At 36.7% G+C, this 23,754-nt stretch overlaps 1 protein-coding gene across 5 annotated transcripts in view; it reads right to left on the reverse strand.

The window, feature by feature from the left end:
* The window catches only part of KDM6A (lysine demethylase 6A), a 219,497-nt gene that overhangs the window by 94,321 nt on the left and 101,422 nt on the right, over positions 1–23,754 (reverse strand). For 2 of the 5 annotated variants that reach the window (XM_058186113.1, XM_058186111.1), the window contains 12 exons: positions 19,232–19,286; positions 15,692–15,726; positions 14,069–14,167; positions 13,353–13,446; positions 12,009–12,135; positions 8,499–8,597; positions 7,893–8,112; positions 7,222–7,356; positions 6,645–6,794; positions 6,043–6,141; positions 4,827–4,931; positions 3,019–3,414 (listed from right to left, as the gene is read on the reverse strand). In XM_058186113.1, coding sequence (XP_058042096.1) covers positions 3,019–3,414; positions 4,827–4,931; positions 6,043–6,141; positions 6,645–6,794; positions 7,222–7,356; positions 7,893–8,112; positions 8,499–8,597; positions 12,009–12,135; positions 13,353–13,446; positions 14,069–14,167; positions 15,692–15,726; positions 19,232–19,286 — 1,614 coding nt within the window. The remainder of the gene's footprint in view (positions 1–3,018; positions 3,415–4,826; positions 4,932–6,042; positions 6,142–6,644; positions 6,795–7,221; positions 7,357–7,892; positions 8,113–8,498; positions 8,598–12,008; positions 12,136–13,352; positions 13,447–14,068; positions 14,168–15,691; positions 15,727–19,231; positions 19,287–23,754) is intronic. The other 3 variants (XM_058186116.1, XM_058186112.1, XM_058186115.1) reach the window with 3 other exon arrangements.

Raw genomic sequence — 23,754 nt, forward strand, 5'->3', positions numbered from 1 at the left:
ACATTTCTAAATTCATTATATTCAAAAGGTATCATAAATTAGAGTAAATTGATAGTAAATAATGAGAAATCTTTAATGCAAAAAAGAGAAATGCACAGATTTACTTAGGTCAAAAGCAAATTCAAAAAAGCAAAAACAAACAAACAAAACAAAACAAAACAAACAAAAACAAAACAAAACAAATTCTACCTGTTCTTGTGAATTTTCTGAGAAATTATGAACTTGATACATTTGAAACGTTATTCATTTAGATTACAAGAGTCAAATAAGATTCTAATTTACCATTCAATTTAACTGACTTAAAAACAAACTTCTCCCCCTTGCTTTCATCATTCTGTAAAGCAGTCAACCTAAACAAATATGGTTTTACATATTAAAGCCCATTCAGGGGGAACTAATTTTCTTTTGCTGTTCCCATAAACTTTAATTGAGATGAAGTGTTGCATGACAACATACAACATATGAAAGATACTTCAGATGGGCCAACATACAGAATGAATCCAAAATCCTGGACCCATGACTCTTGTGAAATTTAAATTTGACTAATTTTATAAAACATTTTATGACCAAAATTATAAAAAAAAAAAAGTTTATGACATAATACAAAATGTCACAAAACATTTCCTATCCTGATGTTTGACTGTGCTATGAAGTTCAATATGGGGTAGTTTTAAGGCAGATACATCTCTGAATATCTCCCTGAATTTTTAAGAACTTTTCAAGTACACTTGAAGCTCTGCCATTGTTGAAAGCATTGAGGAATCTGGTAAGGAAATCTCTAAAACAATGACCCAATGAGGCATGGATTGTCTAATTTTTCCTTGAAATTGAAAAAGGAAAAATCATAAGGTAGAAATATAACATCCAATACACAAATAACATGACTATTGAATGAAGAAGAGGAATATCTTGATACCTCACATTCAGATATCCAATTGGAACCATTTCTGTAGACATATGGTTACTTAATTAAACGCCAAATGTATTGTTATGAATTTCCTAAGAGAAATAAATTCAAAGCTCAATATTTAATAAATAGGTGAGTTAAGTTCAATAAGTAAAATTCTTCCAAATCAATTCCCTTAAATTTTTGGTTAAATTTTGACTGTGTTTAGAATTTCATTAATATTTTTCTACCATGAAAACTGATAAAGCAAATAAATTACTTTTTGTATTGGTGGAAGAAAATCATATTACTTTTCAAGGTAAGACATACCATATTTTTCGGAGTATAAGATGCACATTAGATTTTGAAGAGGAAAACAAGAAAAAAAAAATCTGCCTACGCCTACCAGCATCCCTTAGTATTCATCTGGCTAGCATCCTTGCAGCAAACAGCAAACAGCCTGGTCAGCTTCAGCATATTATCGCAGCCTGATTAAGCACGAGCAGCTGATTGGCGGTTGGATCGGTCTCCCAGAATATCGCTAATCAGCTGTTTCAGGCTGCGGGGATCCCCACAGCCCATTGCTGCTTCCACGCATCATGTTTTTGGTCTCTGTGTGTCATGTTTTCAGCCTCCGCATGCTCCATTTAAGACCCATTCCAGGCTTCAGGGATCGCCATAGCACATGGTCACTGATCGCTGCCTCTGTGCATTGCATTTTTGGTCTTTGCATGCTCCATTTTTGGCTCCATGCATTGCATTTTTGGCTGGTTCCAGGCGGTGGCAATCCCCACCACCTGGAACCGGCCAAAAAATGCAACGCGCAGAGGCAAAAATGGGTGTGCGGAGGCCGATAATGCAATGCACGGCGGCTGAAAACGCAACATGCAGAGGCGGCGATTGGTGGTGTGCTGTGGCGATCCCTGCAGCTGGAACAGGTCTAAATTACAGCATGTGCGTGGAGGCCAAAAACAGCTGAAAGGTAGTGGCCGGAGGGTAGGCAGGGCTTCAGCAACATTCAGTGGATAAGATGCACAGACATTTACACCCACTTTTAGGGGTAGGAAAAGTATGCCTCATACTCCAAAAAGTACGGTAGTTCTACTTTAATAGTTATAAATAAAAAAACCTGATGTCTTGAGTTTTCAAAAAGGAAAAAAAAACTATTTTCTTGGCAAACATTTCCTATGATTGTGATTTTTTTTTTAGAAAACTAAATTTTTATTTTAAAATATATAAATTCTTCAATAAAAATACTAAGAAATTCTAAAATAATGAATCGACTCAATTGTGTTTACTTAGTAAATATAATTGTAATTAATTGTAAATATAAATATCACCTGGTGATTCAAATATTTCATGTTCTTTCTGATTACCAATGAATGTTATGCTTTATTTAAACATATCTATAAGTATCCTATAAACTGTTCCATTTTGAAAGATACTATCAGTTTTGGAAGGCAATTTTCTTTTTGTTTCTTAACTGCCACATATTTTAGCTGGGGAAGTTGGGAGGGGGTTGCTGTTGGAGCAGTAGAAAGTTAGTCATAACAACATTCTGTATTCAAAGACTTTTATCTGCGTCTGATGTAGACTTCCTGAAGACTGTATCCAGTTGAGTGTGAAGAGTTGATTGGAAAATGTGATGAACTTGTGGGTGTGGGGCAGGGCTGTGAACTGTCAACTGGGTGTGGAAAACCTGGAAGCTTTCAGTTTCAGGTTTTCCCAGCTGTGCCAACATGACATCTCTAATAAATTGGAACTTTGAGGAACCTCAAGCCTCAGAGCTTTATTTTGTTGGGGGTGTTCCTTGGAACCTTGAGAGATACTTTACTTAGTAACATAGATTAAAGAGTGCAATCACATGACCCTGGGACATTGAAACTGTCGCAAATTCATGCCAGTTGCTAAGCACCCAAATTTTAATTGTGTGACCATCGGGATTCTGTGATGATGTGACGACTGCTCATAAATCATTTTTTTCAATGCCACTGTAACTTTAAACGGTCACTAAACAAATGGTTGAAAGTCAAGGACTACCTGTATATTTCTACTGAATGGAAACTGTCATCTAGAAAAGAAAGTTACGCTCTTGCATCAGCATTAAAAATTAAATTGATATTATCATTTACCTGAGTGGAGTTAGATAGTTGTTTTTTCCACGGCTCCTCTGCGCTGCTGGTCAGGTTTGTGCGGTTATGAGGTAGAGAGAGTGCGTTTCGCTGCAGGTAAGGCACGTTTCCATTACTTCCACTTCCTGTTATGTGATTATTGCCTATCAAAATAGTGTCTGTACTACTCAGCGTTTTTGCTGTGCTGCAGGGAACTGAGCCTGCTGGAAAGGGTCCATTTGCCATAGGCTGCCCAGGACAGGTTGGACGGATTCCGTGCTGTATGATGTTAGGCACTCTGGTTAGAGCAACCTGTGGCTGCTGACCAGAGACAGAGTTTGTAGGCAGTGATGAGTCAGTTGTTGGCCCATTAGCAATTCCAGTAGATCGTACCTGTGCAACTCCCATCTGCCTCATCTAACAAAAAGGGAATAAAATATTAAAAAGGTTGGCAAATTATAGTTATGATTTCCTCAAGCATTTTTGGTGAAGCAGATATTAAAGCCCAAACTACATTCTTCTAAAGTTCATGAATATAAAGATATACCCCATAAATGATAGTACAAAATTATACAACTCCATAATGTGACATATGAATCATTCTGTCTGAGCAAGATCATATTGAACAGTAACAATGAAAAAAATGTTATCCTTTTGGCATATTTTATAGGCAAAAGTTGCATTTATGTACATGGTTGTCATTCTTAAGTCATTGTGTACTTGTAACATGCAGCAATGTACTTCTCAAAAGTACACTGGCAAAAATGAAATAAATACAGCAGCAGCATAGTAAAACATAACAATAACAATCCAGCAGGAATCAGGAATAAGTGATACAGCCAAGAGCAGTATATGCCTCAACATACGGGACCGCCTGCTGTTACCTCATGCCTCCCACCGACCCCTACGCTCACACAGAGGGACTTCTCAGGGTGCCGTCCGCCAAACAATGTCGGCTGGCGGCCCCCAGGGGAAGATCCTTCTCTGTGGGGGCTCCTACTCTCTGGAATGAACTTCCCCCCGGTTTACGCCAAATATCTGACCTTCGGACCTTTCGCCGCAAACTGAAAACATATTTGTTTGTTCGCGAGGGGCTTTCTTAAATTGGTTAGATTTTAAATTTTTTAAATTTTAAATTTAATTGTTATTTAGTTTTAAATTGGGGTTTTTTAGATTATATATTTTAATTTATCGGCCTAACTGTATAATAAGTTTTTTAATTTATTTTTAATTGTACATTGTTTATTTTTATCTTGGCTGTACACTGCCCTGAGTCCTTCGAGAGAAGGGCGGTCTAGAAATTTAATAAAATAAATAAATAAATAAACATAAAATGTTTGCCCCAGTTTTTCTTGTTAAAGCCAGACATATTTTTTGACAAAACTATTATGCAAAAATATGCATCATCATTTTTTTTTAAAAAAACCCTATGCTTCAAGTAGATATCCTGTCATCTAATAAAGACTGGAATAGTATTGTAAAATAACACTTTTGAGGTTTTACTTCACCAAATTCTCGAGCATCGCTATATAAGTTCATAATTAATGATAGAAAATAAATACCATGTTATTAATGTTTACTACTTCCATGTCAATAATTGAATAAATAATTGCACTATATTATATCATTGCCTCTATGAAAAAATAAGCCTATGCTAATTCCCCACATGAATTCCTTCTAATCTATTTATTCATCTAACCTTTTTCCCCCATACTTACGCTGACCAACAATGACTAAAACATTCATACATATTTAAAATCCTAGAATTTTAAATGTCCAACCAATTTCATTTATAAGACAATCTGCAAAGTAAATGTGTTTGCTGGCACCTGCTGGTGTTGCTGCATCAAGACAAACTGACTCTCCAGCTGTTCCAGCATAAGTTTCTGTGCTGGATTTAAACTATTTCTATTTGCACGCAGCTGTTCCAAGTGCTGAAAAAGAAATAAAAATATATCTCTTATCACAATATGACCAAGGTATTTCCTTATTTACTTTCCTTTTAAAACCATCTTTTTAAAGTTTTAACTTTTTCAGTTATGCAATATCAAACTAAAATCCACTCAAAATCAGGACACTTCCAAACGGAATTTCTTATGGTGACAGTTTATATAATAAAAAAGTTGTTAATTTTGACGACAGATGTTGACATCAAGTCTTTGCAAAATTCATGATGTTTCATAGAGAATACTACACTGTACAGTATACATAACAATAAATATTGATGGCTTTACATCTATCCCTACAATTCTTTCAGCTATTTTTCTCTGTCAACCCCCTTAGAATAGAATAGAATAGAATAGAATAGAATAGAATAGAATAGAATAGAATAGAATAGAATAGAATAGAATAGAATAGAATATTTATTGGCCAAGTGTGATTGGACACACAAGGAATTTGTCTTGGTGCATATGCTCTCAGTGTACATAAAAGAAAAGATACGTTCATCAAGGTACAACATTTACAACACAATTGATGGTCAATATATCAATATAAATCATAAGGATTGCCAGCAACAAGTTATAGTCAGACTTACAGCAACAAGTTATAGTCAACTTACAGAGAAAAAAGATACTGGTTTAAAAAAGCATTTAGCCTGTTAAAAAAGCCAGAGCTGTCCATTTTTTTGATTCAGTATACCAAGGATATATTTTGAGTATTTCATTTATTCATCAAATATTGTAGGATATCAAAATTATACCCTACAAAAAAGTACTCTCAGAGCAAAAGCATTGTATGAAATGACTACTATTCTGTGACATGTTTGTCATGACATCCCATTCAAACAATAAAAATGTGTTTTCATATAAATGCAATGCTTTCAAGTAACATGCATAATATGTAGAAAAACTGTTTTAACTACAGTAATAACTTTTATGAATTTAAATGTCTTACAAGAGGAAAACAAATATATAAGTAAAAAACATTTAGTAAATTCACTCACATTGACACACAGATACACTAAAAGTCATGAGGTAAGATGTGAACATTCTGATTTTATAGTTATATGTTATTAAGTAAAAAACAAAACAAAAAAACCTTCACCTGTAATTTCTGTGGTGTCAAGCACCAAGAATGCATTTGCTGCTGTACCGGAGGAGGATGTGACATTGTGTGACCACTGCTCCAAGCCTCTAAAGTGTTCTAAAAACAATTAATAACAATAACAACAACAACAACAATAATAGTGTTAGTAGAGTATCTAAAATTCAAATTGTCTCAATGGTGCTCACTATAAATTAATTCTTAAAGGAACAGTAAAATACTGCCAAATATAATAAAGTATTGGTTAATATGTGAGATAATGCAAAAAACAACAACAACCAACCAATTATGATGAATAATTAAATAAAATCAAATGATATATATTTCAAAGTTCACCAAAATTCATTTCAGTTTCTATGATACCATCCATGTGATGATTCAGGATTCCAAATATAAGCAAAGATGATAGACAAAATGGCATGGCCCTTTTCATATTTTCTGCTATGGTACTGTTATAGCTATTGTAATGGTGAACTACTCTTACACCAATGTCACAGTTGTGAATATTATAACTGTTATAAAGTCCTATCTTGGTAATTGCCTAATTCTTTTGAAGGGCTGATTCTTGAAACTAAGTGGGGCTCTTATATGAGTATATATACCTTGGTTGGACTAGATGGTCTTTTCCTCTTGGCTGGACTGGACAGGTCATCTACATGGCTAGAAGGAATCATGTGTAGTGGCAACTGCTGTGAAATAGGTGTCTGACTGAGGCCTAGTACAGGTTCAGTATTTTGATGAGGTTTACAAGCCTAGGAATCAGAGGGAGAGAAAATATGGTTCTATTCATTTTAAACTGTTCCTTGAATAGTATCTTTTACCAGTTGTACATTTTAAAAAGGGCTGTGAATTTACTCTGAACTTATTTACTGAAAATCAATTTCATAGTATCAAAGAAGTAGTGTGTACCTTTCATGGGTTTGTTTTCAAAACAGATAGACAAAAAACTGCTGCAAATTCTATGTGGGATATCTTCGTGATAATTATGAAATCCACAAAGGTTCTAAAATGGTAACCCCCATATTTCTTCCATGACAGGGAGGTTCCTTAATCTCCCTCTGCTATTAAGTCTTATTACCAGTGAAAACTAACTCTGTGCAAAATAATTTTGACTACTACGATTGATTGAAAGAACCCTTAAAAAGCTGGGCACCTGCAGAACATAACCCAACTTCTCACCTGCTGTGTTGTGTTCATGGCACCCTGCCTGGAGGTAAGCTCTGCGGGGATTGGTAGGCTCCATGCCTCCTCAATACTAGGAAGTAATTTAGTTTTATTCTGTAGACTACCTTGTGGAAGGTTACACAACTGAGCCTAGGAAAAATTATGTAAAAAGTGAATTTAACACAAGCCTAATTTAGTAAGATCAAGTCCATGAAATTTTCCTAAATTCTGTACTCTATTATGTCTTAGAAAGGATCAATTTTAAATCTGGGACTTCAGAGAAATCCTAAGGATAAAGAGGGTAACCAGATATAAACCTTTGTGAGAATTGGAACAAAAGTGAGCTCTGATTTCAGTGGTCTCATTAATCCTTTGGTTCTGAAGTTGCTAACAAGAGCAAAAGATAGTGTGTGTATTCTCTTACTAAATGCTATAACTTAAAATGTAGACAACACAAAATATGCATAAATTATATCAAGATACAAAAAATACTTAAGAATAGAGACCCACTTAAAATGAAAAATCAAATGAAACTGCAAGCTATGGCATGTCCTGAATGCATATGGAAACAGACTGTGAAGCTTATGAAACAATCACATATAAAATGTCTGTGTCCTTATTTTCCTCCTCTTTTCTAACTTGATATTATTGCTAAATAGATCCCTATTTTAAGACCATGTTTTTACCTGTAAATACTTTATTCGTGCTGCAAGTGCAGAGGTATTACTACAGTTTTTGCTTCTGGTTGCATTTAAGTAGCATTTAATGGCATCCTGAGACTGATTGCAGGATTCATAGAGTGTGCCAAGATCCATCCAGGCTGCAGCATGGCCATGGTCCAATTGTACAGCACAGATATAGGCCTGTAATGCATCCATAGGCTGATTCTGTTGTTGGTACAGCACACTAAAAAGACAAATACTCAATTGTAAGTGACAAAACCATCTCCAAAGTTTCATCATTTGTCTCAATTTGTACTTAAATAAGTGATAAGCAGAATTCTCTAGAATAATAAAGCTATAAAACCTCAATTTACTATAATGGAATGTTTGGAAGTGCTTCAAATAAGTTGTATTATACAGTGCTTAGTAAATTTTGCCTAAAAGTTAGCCTTAACATTAATTTTGAGAATATATACCTCAGATATGAAGAATATCTAGCATAAGAAGTTATAATAACTTTATATTTCATAAAAACAGTTCCAAAATAGTTATATGATAAAACATCTATTAAAAACCATCTTGCTGAATTATATTAAATTTTGTTACATTACTTCTCTCATAATCTCTTACCCTATAGAACACCATGTGTCTGCACTTGCTTCTGATTTATCAATAGATTGCCTATAAGAAATAAAGGCATCCTGAACTTTCCCAATACTTGAATAGCACCTGAAAGAAAAGATGGATAAAAACAAATAGAGAGGCTGATTTTATAATTGTTTGCTTTTAATACTGCATAGATTAATTACAATTCATATATTCTTACAATTTGCTGTCTGGTTCAATTTATCTTATTAATTTCACCAGAATCAATTTTATCAGAACCTTGCAACCATAAAAAATTTTCTATCATTACAAAATACAAGTGGCAATTGTATGCATCATTCATCGATTATCTACTTATAATAATTGCCAATATTACATAATAAATGAAGAATGAACTGAAAGCAATCAATATTTTATGTGAAAAATCTGTCTTTTATTTCTCTTCCCCCAAACTAAATTAGTTTAGAGCCCATAACTAAGGCTACACAAAATTAATTTAAAATAAATAATTCAGTGATATTATTTTAGAATGCAAGTAAACATTAAAATTGGAATAGAATATAAACCATCAGGAGTATTTTCATACATTCTACGGACTATTAAGTAGATAGTGACTACAATAATATAATCTCACATTTATTTATGTTTAATACAGCAAGATATATAGTCCTTGATTTATGACTCCAATAGCAAATGGAAAATTCTTCATTAAATAGAGTCATTACACCTCATTAAGTGCAGAGCATCACATCCAATTTTATTATTTTTTGTTGCAGTCATTAAAACATCATGTGATCACAACCTGCAACCTTCCTGATGGATTCCCAATGACTTTGCTTGTAGGAAGGCTGGGAAGGTTGCAAATGGCAATCCCAGATGTTGCAACAGCCAAAGATGCATGACAATTGCCAAGCCTCTGACTCTGAATGACAACAGACCTAAGTGCGAGGACCAAACATTAAGTTGCTTTGTTTTAGGATCGTGGCAACTTCAAACAGTTGTTAAATGAAAGATCATGGAGAATTATCTTTACATAGGCACAGGAAGACTATCAGAAACTAGCAATGCAAAATTGAGGAAAACAGAATCTTTACTGAACTATTTTATAGACATCATATATTAGAAACAAGGATCAGCTATCCCTTGCTACTGGGCATACAAGTTATGATAATAAAGATTTTGAAATTGAACCAAAAATATCTGGAGGATTCCAGAATACTTGTTTTGTCATGCAACTATTCAAAGTGACAAATAAGCTAGAAGAAAAAACTCAAAACGTAAATCAGTGCTTTCATAACATGGTTCTTATTTTTGCAGCCTAAATAATATGCAAAAACAAGAGGCTTAGAATAATATCGAGTATGAGTTGCCACAACTGTATAATTGCCATTATTTGGTTTAAAACCTGGAAGCTTCATAAATTTAAAGGCTGACAATAAATCAAACAGCAAAGAGCAGTACTTCACATACCCTATTTTTTGGAATATAAGACGCACTTCCCCCCCACCCCACAAAAGAGGGTGGGAATGTTGGTGCATCTTATACACCGATTACAGCCGTTTTTGGCCTCCCGAAACCCCATGCGTCCCGTTTTTGTGAAAAACAGCCCCGTTCTTCATAAAAATGGGATGCACAGAGGGTTTGGGAGGCCTGCAGAGTGCTCCTGGGAGCTGGGAGGGCAAAAACGCAAATCATGGGGGTTTTGGGAGGCCAAAAACGGGGCATGCAGGGGATTTGAGAGGCCTGCAGAGTGCTCCTGGGGTCGGGGAAGGGCAAAAACATGATGCGTAGGGGGTTTGGGAGGTTCATGAAAACGGGCCCATTTTCCCCAAAATGGGGGCATTTTTGTCCTCCTCAGTCCCAGGAGCACTCTGCAGGCCTCCCAAACCCTCTGCTCACCCCGTTATGGCCTCCCAAACCCCACACGCATCACATTTCTGCCCTCCCCAGCAGCACTCTGCAGGCCTCCCAAACCCTCTGCGCATCCTGCTTTTGGCCTACCAATCCCCCCCCCAAACGGGATGGGCAGAGGGTTTGGGAGGCCTGCAGAGTGCTCCTGAGGGCCGGGGAGAGCAAAAACTTTTTTTTTCTTGTTTACCTCTTTGAAATCTTGGTGCGTCTTATACTCCAGTGCATTTTATAGTCCGAAAAATACGGTAGATAGAAAAATAAGATCACATAAACTTCTCTCCAAGTAACCACATGTAGTTTTGTTAATGATTTCATCTCTATACTTATTCTGAACAATCCCAGGCATATTGCAAAAGATTATCAGCATTGAACATTTTTCTACAAAATAATTGCCTTCAAACAAACCACATCTAGGCTTGGTTAACAACCATTTGTTCAGTAACTGTTCAAAGTTATGAGGTCCTGAATGAGGAGGTTTATAGCTGCTCTTCAAATTTGCAGCTATGGCAGCATTCCCATGGTCACATGATCACAATTCATGGCAATTGGCTTGCAATTATGACAGTTGCAGAGTCCTATAGACACATGAATGCCATTTGCAACCTTCACTACTAGCTTCCAACAAGCAAAGTCAACGGGGAACTTGGCAGGAGGTCACAAATAGGGATAATGTGATCGTGGAACACTGTGACTGCATGGGATTCACCTAACAGCCACAAATAAAATTACCACAGTATGTCTACGTAGACATATGATGCCACATTTTACTATTGCATTGCTTAGCAACATATTTCCTGGACCTAATTACCATTATTAACCAATTGTGATGTCCCTGTGGGTTTTACTCCACTAGACATAGCTGACTTTATGGGGTGAAGCTCATCTGTTTCTTTAATCCATTTCCATGGTCATGTGGCAAGCATGACATCATGCTGCAGTGCAGAACATATAGCAAAACAAGGAACGCTGTCAACTTTACACTGAAATGAGACCTATTAATCTACTGCATTCTGAATTGCTAGGTTAGTAGGAACTGATGCAAGTGATGGGTATTCATGCCATCACACAGTGGTAGGATTCAAACTGCCAAAGCATAGATCTTCTCTGGCATCTTTTAAGCCACTGAGCCTCAAGGAGTATGTATGTATGTATGTATGTATGTATGTATGTATGTATGTATGTATGTATTTATTTATTTATATTTATTTATTTATTTATTTATTTATTTATTTATTTATTTATTTATTTATTTATTTATTTATTTATTTATTTATTTATTTATTTATTTATTAAACTTATATACTGCACCATCTCCCATAGGACTCAGGGCGGTTCACAGGCATATTAAAACAATATAGAACAATATAATAAATAAACATTTAAAACCCAGATTAAAACTAAATATTATCAAAGCCTGATCACTAAAACAATAAGAACCAATAAAACCCCCATTAAAATTTGGTTAAAACATTTTGTTCTTAGGCTAGTCCCGCACGCTGAGTAACTGTATAAAATGTAGTAATTGTATAAAATAACATTACCCTATCTTATAAATCAGGCATTTACTTCCTCTGCCTATATATTTGCTGAACCATAAACTTTGTTATCATAATTCATTCTTACCTTCCAAGGAAATACCAGGATTGGCCAGAGTTTGGATCTGCCTCTAGAGACTTTTGGAGACACTGAATAGCATAGTTTTCCTTGGTGGCTTTATCTCCTAATTGATCCACTGTATGATGCATCCAGCCTAAGAAAAGAAACATGTATATATTATTTGCTATTTATGTTTTAGAATGAAACAAATTACTTATTATTTTATTTATTTATTATGTGTAAACCTTCCTATAAATATAGTTAGCAGAGATATTTACTTTACCAATCCAACAGAAAATTAGCACAATAAAAGCTATCTAATTAGCAGACAACAATACATTCTGCTTAAATCTGAGCATCTTTACCAGTGAACCATTGTAAGTTTTCTCTCTTGTTTTCATTTGCTTTATCAGAACAAATGAAAACTATAGCAATTACTCCATACAAACTCTCCTTTATGAATCATTATATGTAAGGGGGAAGGGCAATATACAATTAGGGAAATACAAATAATCATAAATACAACATTAAAACAAAGAATACATCATTATAAGATTTAAGCCATTAGAAGATAACATATAGGAATAGATATAGAATATATAAAGATCCTGAATTCATTACAACAATCTGTATCAGAGAGGAATCATCTTTATTAATAGGAGACTTAATGTTAGACTACCCAGTCTCTGTAAAGGAAATCCATTATTGTATGTAAGATTAAAGTAACATCAGTTAGAGAGTCATGTGGAGCTTTAGGTTACTAATAAGCTTTATTTGGGTGCAGTTGCTAAAGCTGAAGCCATTCCTATGTAACACCTGCCCTTTTTTAAAAAGAGCTTGGCTCTTCCCAGAAAGCACTTTAAGACTCAGTTCCCAGTAGCAAACCAGCAAACTGTAGTTCTTTCTATAGCAGCACTGATAGCTGATTTCAGAGAATGCAAATACATTGCTGCTTCTGGATAAAGATGTATTTTATATACTGGTATATTTTACAAAATTCTATACAATTCTTTTTCTATATTTTTATATAATCAATCCCAACCTGTAATTGTACCATAGAAAAAACCACTAAACCACAGTTGCAACAAGGAATTGAAAGTAGAAAAGTAAGTTTTCCATTTACTTAGTTTGGATATTAATATCATTCTGAAAAATGAGCTATTTGAAGAAAAAAAGATAATTGATGGTAATATATGATTTTGCTGTATCCTTGCATCTCCACATTTAGAAGCTTGATGCAAAAATATCAAGTTATTTTTCTAATGAAAAATTAAAATTTGAAATTGAATTTTTGAAGAACGGGATGCATTACAATTTCCTGCAAATCAAAGAATATTAAAAAAACTCTTCCATTTCTTCATTTATACTTACCTAACTGCTGCAACACAGTTGCTTTCACTTGTGCAGGAAGGTTTTCAGACTGCAAAAGTTGTTCATATTCCTTCTTTGCCAAATGGTATTTTCTCTAAAAAGTAGAATGAGATGTTAATTGAAGTGATATTTTTTAAAAATTGGAAGCTGGATTGACATTACATACATACATACATACATACATACATACATACATACGGCAACTAACACACTGCAGCAGAATACTATGCTTATGATGAAGAAATTATTAAAAGAAGCAAATTCAAATATAATATTTGAATCTGGTGAATCCTGATCTATCAACTTACTATTAATTAAATGTAAACTATTCAACTTCTACTATATTACTAATGCTCTACTCGGGTGGTGATGACAATGTCCATCCAATAAATTTAACTACACATATGCAACTCCAAAATGAAGAGGAAAAATAAATTACTGAAGAACCAACATAAATTGATGGAAGTGAATAAATGCAATCCATTAAATTAAACAAAGGCTAATTATATTCAAAATTTTCTCAATGTTGAACATTGTCATTTTCTGATTCTCAAATTTCTATGCTTCACATTAGGATTAAGTCTCCTACAGGGTATGTAAAAAGTAAATGGAAAAGATGTGGAACAAGTGAGGAGATCCTTAATCAAAGCGGGGTTTTAAAATAGAACAAATACTGTCAAGCAACTAGCACATCTGCCTTTTCAATTCAAACATACTGGGTTAGATCCAGGGCTGCTGCTCCACAAATGGAAGAGCCTCTTCCGTTCCCAGAAGTGAGTTGGATCCAGTGGATGCTCCTCCTCAACTGGATGCTTCTGCAGGTGGAAGAGGGGGAAGCAATTTTCACTGATTTCCCCTTCCCCCTGCAGCCCTCACTGCTATGTCAAACACATGCAAAAGTGGCCCCCAACCATCTAGAACAGATTTCTGAGGGCATAAAGGCTGTAGCGGGAGGGGAAAATAAGCAAAAATAATTTCTTTCCCTCACCCCTCAACTGAGGGATCTGTTCAGTTCTGCCCCATAAAATTCTGTAAAGAGATCTTTTATTTAATATGTGACAGACACTAGGCCCAACTAAGTTGGTCAATCATTGCAGCCATTTGGGTCTGTGAAATATCTTGTAGTATTTATTTATTTAGATGTATTATGGGAATCCACTCCAAAAGATTCTGAGTGGCTTATAGTATTGATATATACAGTTAAAAATAACAAAATCTAACAGCCCAAAGGGGAAAAAATCATAATAAAAATAATACATGGGGCTTTACAAACACACTAGCTTCAGGCCTGGGAACAGAGTAGGTCTTAAGGGCCTTACAGAACCACAGGAGAGTAGGCACCTTACATATCTCGGATGGCGGGGGGTGGGAGAGAATGAAGTTCCAGAGGGCAGGGGTAGAAATAAAGCATGCCTGCTTCTTCAGTCCCTCAGATGGCAATACTTAATTGAGGGATTGGACCCCACCCACTCTGCTGAAATCTGACAAAATATACCAAGTGGGCAGGAAAAATCGGGGATAGCTATGTATGAAAATATAATATAGCTAATAATAAAATGTGAATAAATGGATGAATATTTGAGAGAATAGTTATGTTGAAGTGTAATCTCAAGACTCAATTAATGTGGTGTGTGTGTGTGTATGTGTGTGTGTTATTATTTCATATACAAAGGTATATAAAAGGTATGTTTTCTATTCCAATACTATACATATTTAACAAGAAAACAAAAACGGAACTCAATATTATTGAGTTTTTTAACATAATATATTTGAACATTGCAATAAATCATTATCAGGCTGTTAAATAGAGTTCAAAAATATTTACTATATTAGTATTATTGATCAGATCAATAAAGACATACATGACTTGAATATTCTCTGAAATGCACATTTTGTATGTGTCATTTGAATGTATTCTAGTTTAAGGATTTCATATCTTCCTACGCTACATATTGTACTTAATGTACATTTTGATTGCTCAATAAATAAATTCCTTTGGAAATGCAAAGTAGTACTAACAATGCTACATACAATAAGCCAGTAACAAATAACAACAAAAAAGTTTTCATAAATTCTTAATAGCCCGGTTTTAATATATTTGTTTCTGGTTTACAAAAATATAAAAGAATAAATAGTTTGACCTATTACAACTAAAAAATACAAATTAAGTTGTAACTATTTTTAAAAAGAAAAAAATTGTATCATCTTATTGGTTTGTCTCCTAGAACAACTGTATGTATTTTTTTGAATTAAGGTGGAAGAACTTGATTACAAAATATAGCTCCATTGACATATTCAAAATTGTTATATTTAATATTCAAAAGGTATTACATGCTTACCTGGGTTTCATATAAATGGGCAACATGAAACCGAACTGTGAAAGTATAGAAATAAAAATATTAGGAATAGCAGATTCAAGATAAGTATTGCATCTGACTGAGATGGTGTAGGGTTTCCTGCCTGGGCAGGGGGTTGGACTAGAAGGCCTCCGAGGTCCCTTCCAACTCTGTTGTTATGTTATGTTATATATGTATAACTTTACGTGTTATTGCTGTGTAATCAGGGAAGAAAAGGACATATACAGAAGCAGAGAATATAGTTCCATCCTTCCAGAAAAAGATATGTGAAAAGAATCATCTTTACACACAACAGCTGCAACAAATTGGAGTGGTGCATGCATATAAAGAAAATATGCAGATCTAGGGAATTATTTATTTACTTACATACTGTGCCTTTGGGTCCCTGGAATAATTCCTCAAGTTTTCTTGGCAAGATTTTCAGAATATATATTTTTTAATTAGGGCAAAGGAAATAGCCTGCAAATGGGTTCTGTTTCAATTCAACTGAAATATACTTGAATAGATTTTTGGGCTTCAAAGAAAACGTCCTTTTGTTCCATTCTCCAAAATACCAATTTTACACAATGACATTTACTGATTTCAGGAACAAAGTATTTTTGAATTACCTAATCATTCAATGAATATTCAACGCAATTTACAATAAACCATCAATAGCTCAATGTAGCAGGAAATTAAACATACATTTGGAAAGCCATTAAGTGTCTTTGTATCCTGGGTTATCATTTCTCAAGTGACCCTTAATTCAAATAACAATTCCGTCATGATAGAAACTTATTTTGACACAAACTTCATCCTAAAAATAATTAACTTTTGTCTATTCATCTTCTTATTGTAAAAGAAGAGACTATATTTTCACTATAAAATGCTTTGGTAAGATGCTCAGCAAGGTAAAGTGAGTATCTTCATTTTGGCTTTCTGACATATCTTTTTAATCGTGTTACAATTTAGCCTAACCATGTAAGGGCCAAATATTAATTTAATTCATATCACAGACAACTATAATACTGGTAGTTGAAAAAAAATTATTAGAGTATGAAGAAACAAATACAGTCATTAACCAGCATTACAATAGTTCTTTTCTCAAACAATATTAAAGTTATTCAAATGCAAAAGGATTTTAAAAAGGGCTATAAGTGAAATTATCAATATATGAATTCATCCCTTAGAACATAATATATACTATATTTTGTGTTTTATGTATTACTCATATTTATAAATCACAATGTTTTTTTCCTAAAGAAAATTAATCTTTTCAAGATTTTTAATGAAGGAAATTTGTTTTTTCTATAATTTAATCCTATTACATTACTGGTAGTACTACAGTATTTATCTTAAGCAAGAAAAGAAGACTATGGAATATGCATGAGTTTGCCGATGTGATGACACCAGTATAAGCCATCATATCTCAAAACATCTGCAGAAAGATTATTCCTCTTGCAATAATATTTTTTAAATTCTCTGAATAAAATTCAAATTGCTTCAGAACAAAACATTATCCTCCGCCTGATTTTTTAAAATAAATGTTTTAAGGAACATACAGTGGTGGTTTATTATAAGATGCAACTTTGTTAGGCCCCAAAAAGGTGGGATGAGGGTAAAAAAGAGAAAAGGAATCTTCTTTGGTGGGCAGGGAATATAATTAACTGAGCCCAGTACAGATAGTCCTTGGTTAACAATGGTAATTGGAACCACAATATGGTTCCAAGCTATAAGTTATAAGCTATGTGGTCATAAAGTATGATATAATGTAATTGTTTACAGACAGTAATTTCAGCAGTCCCTATTGTTTGTTAATCAAATCCCACTGGTGTTTAGGTAAGGACCCACCTCAATCCATAGCATTCCTGGCTTAGTCTTTTCCAATTTCAAATCTCTTTTAAGGAAAGAGACTACCTCCTCTTGAACTCTATTCATATGGCTATCTCCCCATCTCTGCCTTTTTGGTTGCCCACCTACACATTACCCCCACTGCCTGGCTGGCCTCCTTCCATCACATCCTCCATGCTGTCTGCCACTGCGATATCGGCTGAGGCCTGTGTGTGTGTGTGTTGCCTTCTTTTGCACTGGGCTTATCTTGGACCCTTCCCAGGATCTCCATTCACGGTCCATCCAGGGACTTTGTTCTCACCCCACCCAGGGCTTCTGTTTGTAAATGAACCTTGGCACATGAAAGAAGGCCTGGCTATGCCAACATGAAAGAAAATCCTTCTTCCACAATAGCACCTTTTTTCATGAAAGACCCTAGGTGAGGCATAAGAAAAGCCCTGGCTGCACTATCACAAAAGGCAGTGTGAAAGAAGACCCTGGTCAACACAGAAGATCAGTACAGAAGATGGTCTGTGCACAGCAATAGACTGGCTGAACAGCAGGGGTAGTGGGTAGGTGGGCAGCCAAAAATGGTCATAAATGCAGTTGGTCTCAGTTGGCATGGTTTTATTTTTCCAAATGATCACAGGTGAATTGTAATAGCTGGAACTTTGAGGACCAGCCTCATTCAGTGTCATCGTAACTTTAAATAGTTGTTGAATGAATGGATGTTAAACAAGGAGCATTTGTACTGGGAAAATTTGTTTATTCGCGCAGGACTGGCATAGGATTTTTAATAGTTTTAATATTTGATATAAATTTTATAAATTTTATGATTTTAAATGTTTTAATTGAAATGAGAATAACTCCCAGTATTTTGTTAACTGGACATGCCTCCCATGAAAATTGTTATTTGGTGATACCAGAACATTTTCAAAGTTGTATATGAATCTCAGAAAAGCACAACCTTTTATGGGCAAACTATTTGTGTTGCAACTTGAAACCTCCATTCTTGCTTGATTTTCTGACACTGCAGAAGCCACAAATGTGGTGTGCTTTCATGCAGCCTTCAGATCCTCTGAAGACTGCAGCCTCAAAAAGTATTCAAGAATGAAGCATGTTTTCTTGCTGTTTTCAGAGGCCATGCAAAAGCATCCTCAGATGATCATTTCAAACAATAATGAATACTTTGGAAATGTGAACCAGGGGATTTGCTGCCTTTATTCCCTTTTCCAAGCTCTTAACAAACTATTGTCTTTTGTATGTTTAATTGAAAGTAAGATTAACCATTGCTAAATGACTGGCACTATTCTAAATCAGGTAATGACATAAAAGACACTCAAGGTAGGGGTCCTTTTAGCTATCTTTCTTTACAGCCATACTAGCTTAATAAATAATGCTTTTTCATTGTTATTATTATACCAGTGTCTGAATTTAGTTCTCATTATAAGGCAAAGGCAAAACTAAATAATGATGATTCACAAGAAATTGTTCAGAAGAATTATTTGTAATATACTGGTCCAACATTTACCAAGAAGATTTCTCTGTAAATGTAAAATACTAATGTATACTTTACATATTTTAATGCCAGTTACAAGGTGTTATATGAAATGTAAATCATCATACAACCATAGAAATTTATTATAAGGGTATGATACAGGACATAAAATTATTACAGTAAATACAACTGTAATAAATACTTAAAATACTTACTTTCAGCATTGGACAAAGTGCAAGGATTGCAGTCAATCAAAGCTAACTGAAAATGCTGCAAAAGGAAACAAAACAATTAATATTTCTCCTAATGAAAATTAATAATTTTTGAAAAATACTTTGAAATATTTGAAACATATTTTCATTCTAATAGCTCAATGAATGAAAATATTTTGATAACATGACCATTAACATACAGTTAAATAATAGAATATTGAATAGAAAGCCAATTAAATTTCAAAAAATATAAACACTGTTGCAAAAAATTCTAATTTATAAACAAGCAACTGATAATGGTACTGATATAACAAAATGGTACATAATTTTATAAGTCTTCATTCCCATCAAACACATGAAGCATAATCACAGAAGTATTTTAAATAAATCAAAATTCATTAATGATCAATATAATCAAATAAAAAACTAGGTATTGTAAATAGTATATTAATTGGATCATAAAATCTGCTGTAGTTACAGCAATTTAAATGAACTTTATATAAAAACAAATTGGGTGTATACACATACACTCACAGAAACAAATCTTACATATAATACTGATTATCCCTAAATTATTTGTCCTTTTAAAAAATTCAGGAACCATACAATTGCAATGAATTCTGAAATGTTTCTCTTATACCTACTTAAGTATAAATATATTTATGAAAACTCTACTGCAAAGAAAATATCACCAAGCATTTTTTCATCATAATATTTGTGTTCATTTGCACTTAGATAATAGAGTATTTTCTCAACACATGCAAACATCAGAAGGTGCAGATATATAATTAAAAATAATTTAGCATTATATAGCTACTTCTAATTATAAATGTGCATCCACGAACAAACCTATGAATTTTGAACAATCCAGTACTTCTAACAAATTACCAAAGTTCATTCTGAGAATTATTATTTTTTTAAAAAAATCAAAAACGTGTAGAACAAAGCTCTTTTACCTCCAAATGTCTACAGAGATTCTCAGTCATCCAGGTCATGGTTGTCCCAAAAGTACTTTTTCAAAAGGCAACTGGACTTTCTTTGTTTTTCCTTGAAGATGTTTCGCTTCTCATCCAATAATTTTTTTCAGTTCTAACTGAATGATGGAGAATGGAAGGATTTATATTCATTGCAGTCATGTGGTCTTTAGCACTCTCTCTGAGAGTCGATGATGCCACTTGGAGGATTATCTGTACCTAAATTGTGCAAATGGTTGTGGAACTTTCAGTGGTTCCAAAAAGGTTCCATACCGATTTACACTATTCACGTGACCATGAGGGCACAGATAGTTGCCTCAACGACTCTGAGAGAGAGGGCTACCCACCAGATGACTGCAAGGAATATAAATCCTTCCAGTTTCCTCCTGGGGAACTCGAGGCTCCATGCCTGGGTATCTCTCTGACTTCTGGCTCTATGGACTGGGTTCAAACTTGAAGAGACGCCCCCTTTTGCAGACGCTCCCAGTTTCAACTCAGTACTGAGCTCATTAAGACACAGAGATCTGGGTTGGTTTAATGAGTAATGATTTGGAGAAAAAATTGGGAGCTTTTTGATTGTGATTTGGATTTCTTTGTATTATCTATTAAATATCAGCATCCTGCAATCTTTACATAGTAGCAGACAGTGCTAAGTGGTTTTGGCTTTGCTAAAGCTGAAGCATTGGTCAGAAGGGGTTCCCTTGGTTGAGGGACCTGCGCAGGAGATGCTGACTGGAATTTCAAGGTCCGCACCTTTTTTCACTGCTGGCAAGTGGAACAAGTTTCGGATCACACCGCAAAATCAAGGCGATCAGCCTTGTCGCCAGACAGCAGAGCAACCTTCTTTCCCGGTGCCAAAACAAAGTGCCACGGCAGCAGGTCTTTGGAAGGGTTCCCTTGGCTGAGGGAACCTCAGCAAGCAGCAGTGGGGATTTAAAGCTCCACATTTTTTTTTTCATTCGCAGCAGCGAACGAGCGACTACGGACCTCGCAGCGAGGACAGTGCACGGCGGCGTGCAATTTCATTGGAGGAGTCCCTCAGAGGAGACTCCATTTCATCACTCTGGGCAGGCCAGTAACACTTATACTTGATACTTTGGTGTGAAATATTTCCGCGAAGGGCGGCTGCCATTTTGGAGCCGCTGGAGTGTGAGGCTTCCCTGCGGAAAGTCCCTCGTGGGAGGGGGGCAGCCGTTGGACAACCACCAACATCCCCAGGAGCCATGAGCTGTGGCAAGGGGAGGTATTCCAACAGCGCTTGTGAGGGAGTGATTTTCTTGCCTTTGGCAAGCCGTTGGTGGTGCGGCGGCCATTTTATGAGGCCTGATCTGATATGGAGTGAAAGGCTGTCATAGGGCTTGGTTCTCGGCCCTCCAGCACAGCTTAAGTCCCAGGGGGCTCAGCGTGAAGGGCCCTAGGCCTGAGCCCGTTTAGCCTCTGAGGTGAAGAGGAGAGCTTGGTCACATATAGCTGTCCTGCTCTTATTAGCCGCAGTGCGGCCGTTCCTGGCAGCCAAGGTTTGATTTCTCCCAAATGGTCAAAGCAGCAGGTTTTGGGCTGTAGAGTGAAGAGCGGTTGTGTATCTATCTATCTATCTATCTATCTATCTATCTATCTATCTATCTATCTATCTATCTATCTATCTATCTATTATTTATTTATTTATTTTATTTATTATTCGAATTTATATACCGCCCTATATCCTGAAGGACTCAGGGCGGTTCACAGGCAGATAAAAAACATATATATACAAATTAAGAAAACCATTAAGAGACATATTCAAAAAGCCTAATTATTAAAAATAATATAAATATTAAAACCAATTAAAACCCCTATAAAATTTAAAAAAATTTAAAAACTAGTCCAGTCCCGCGCAGATAAATAGGTGTGTTTTAAGCTCGCGACGGAAGGTTCGGAGGTCTGGAAGTTGACGGAGTCCTGGGGGGAGTTCGTTCCAGAGGGTGGGAGCCCCCACAGAGAAGGCCCTTCCCCTGGGCGTCGCCAGGCGACACTGCCCAGCTGACGGCACCCTGAGAGTCCCTCTCTGTGAGGCGCACGGGCCGGTGAGAGGTATTCGGTAGCAGTAGGCGGTCCCGTAAGTAACCCGGCCCTATGCCATGGGCGCTTTAAAGGTGGTTACCAGAACCTTGAAGCGCACCGGAAGGCCACAGGTAGCCAGTGCAGTCTGCGCAGGATAGGTGTCATACGGAGCCACGAGGGCTCCCTCTATAACCAGCGCAGCCGCATTCTGAACTAACTGCAGTCTCCGGATGCCCTTCAAGGGAGCCCCATGTAGAGAGCATTGCAGTAATCCAGGCGAGGCGTCACGAGGCGTGAGTGACCGTGCACAGGGCATCCCGGTCTAGAAAGGCGCAACTGGAGAACCAGGCGAACCTGGTAAAAAGCTCTCCTGGAGACGGCCGTCAAATGATCTTCAAAAGACAGCCGTTCATCCAGGAGGACGCCCAAGTTGCGCACCCTCTCCATCGGGGCCAATGACTCGCCTCCAACAGTCAGCCGTGGACTCAGCTGACTGTACCGGGATGCCGGCATCCACAGCCACTCTGTCTTGGAGGGATTGAGCTTGAGCCTGTTTCTCCCCATCCAGACCCGTACGGCCTCCAAACACCGGGACAGCACTTCGATAGCTTCGTTGGGGTGGCCCGGTGTGGAAAAGTACAGCTGGGTGTCATCAGCGTACAGCTGGTACCTCACACCGAAGCCACTGATGATCTCACCCAGCGGCTTCATATAGATGTTGAACAGAAGGGGCGAGAGGATCGACCCCTGGGGCACCCCACAAGTGAGGCGCCTCGGAGCCGACCTCTGCCCCCCTGTCAACACCGTCTGCGACTGATCGGAGAGATAGGAGGAGAACCACCGATAAACGGTGCCTCCCACTCCCAATCCCTCTAACCGGCGCAGCAGGATACCATGGTCGATGGTATCAAAAGCCGCTGAGAGGTCTAATAGGACCAGGGCAGAGGAACAACCCCTATCCCTGGCCCTCCAGACCATCCACCAACGCGACCAAAGCCGTCTCCGTGCTGTAACCGGGCCGGAAACCGGACTGGAACGGGTCTAGATAGACAGTTTCATCCAGGTGTAAGGGAAACTGATATGCCACCATACTCTCTACAACCTTCGCCGCGAAGCGAAGGTTGGAGACCGGACGATAATTACCTAAAACAGCCGGGTCCAGGGAAGGCTTCTTGAGGAGGGGTCTCACCACCGCCTCTTTCAAGGCGGCCGGGAAGACTCCCTCCACCAAGGAAGCGCTCGTAATTGCCTGGAGCCAGCCTCGTGTCACCTCCTGAGTGGCCAGTACCAACCAGGAGGGGCACGGGTCCAGTAAACACGTGGTAGCATTCAGCCTACCCAACAGCCTGTCCATGTCCTCGGGAGCCACAGGGTCAAACTCATCCCACAAAATGTCACCAAGACCACCCTCAGACGCCTCATCTGAGTCACCGCAATTCTGGTCCAGACCGTCCCGAAGCTGAACGATTTTATCGTATAGATAACCGTTAAACTCCTCAGCATGTCCCTGTA

This window comes from Ahaetulla prasina, chromosome 5, assembly GCF_028640845.1.
Source record: "Ahaetulla prasina isolate Xishuangbanna chromosome 5, ASM2864084v1, whole genome shotgun sequence".
Taxonomy (NCBI): Eukaryota; Metazoa; Chordata; class Lepidosauria; order Squamata; family Colubridae; genus Ahaetulla; species Ahaetulla prasina.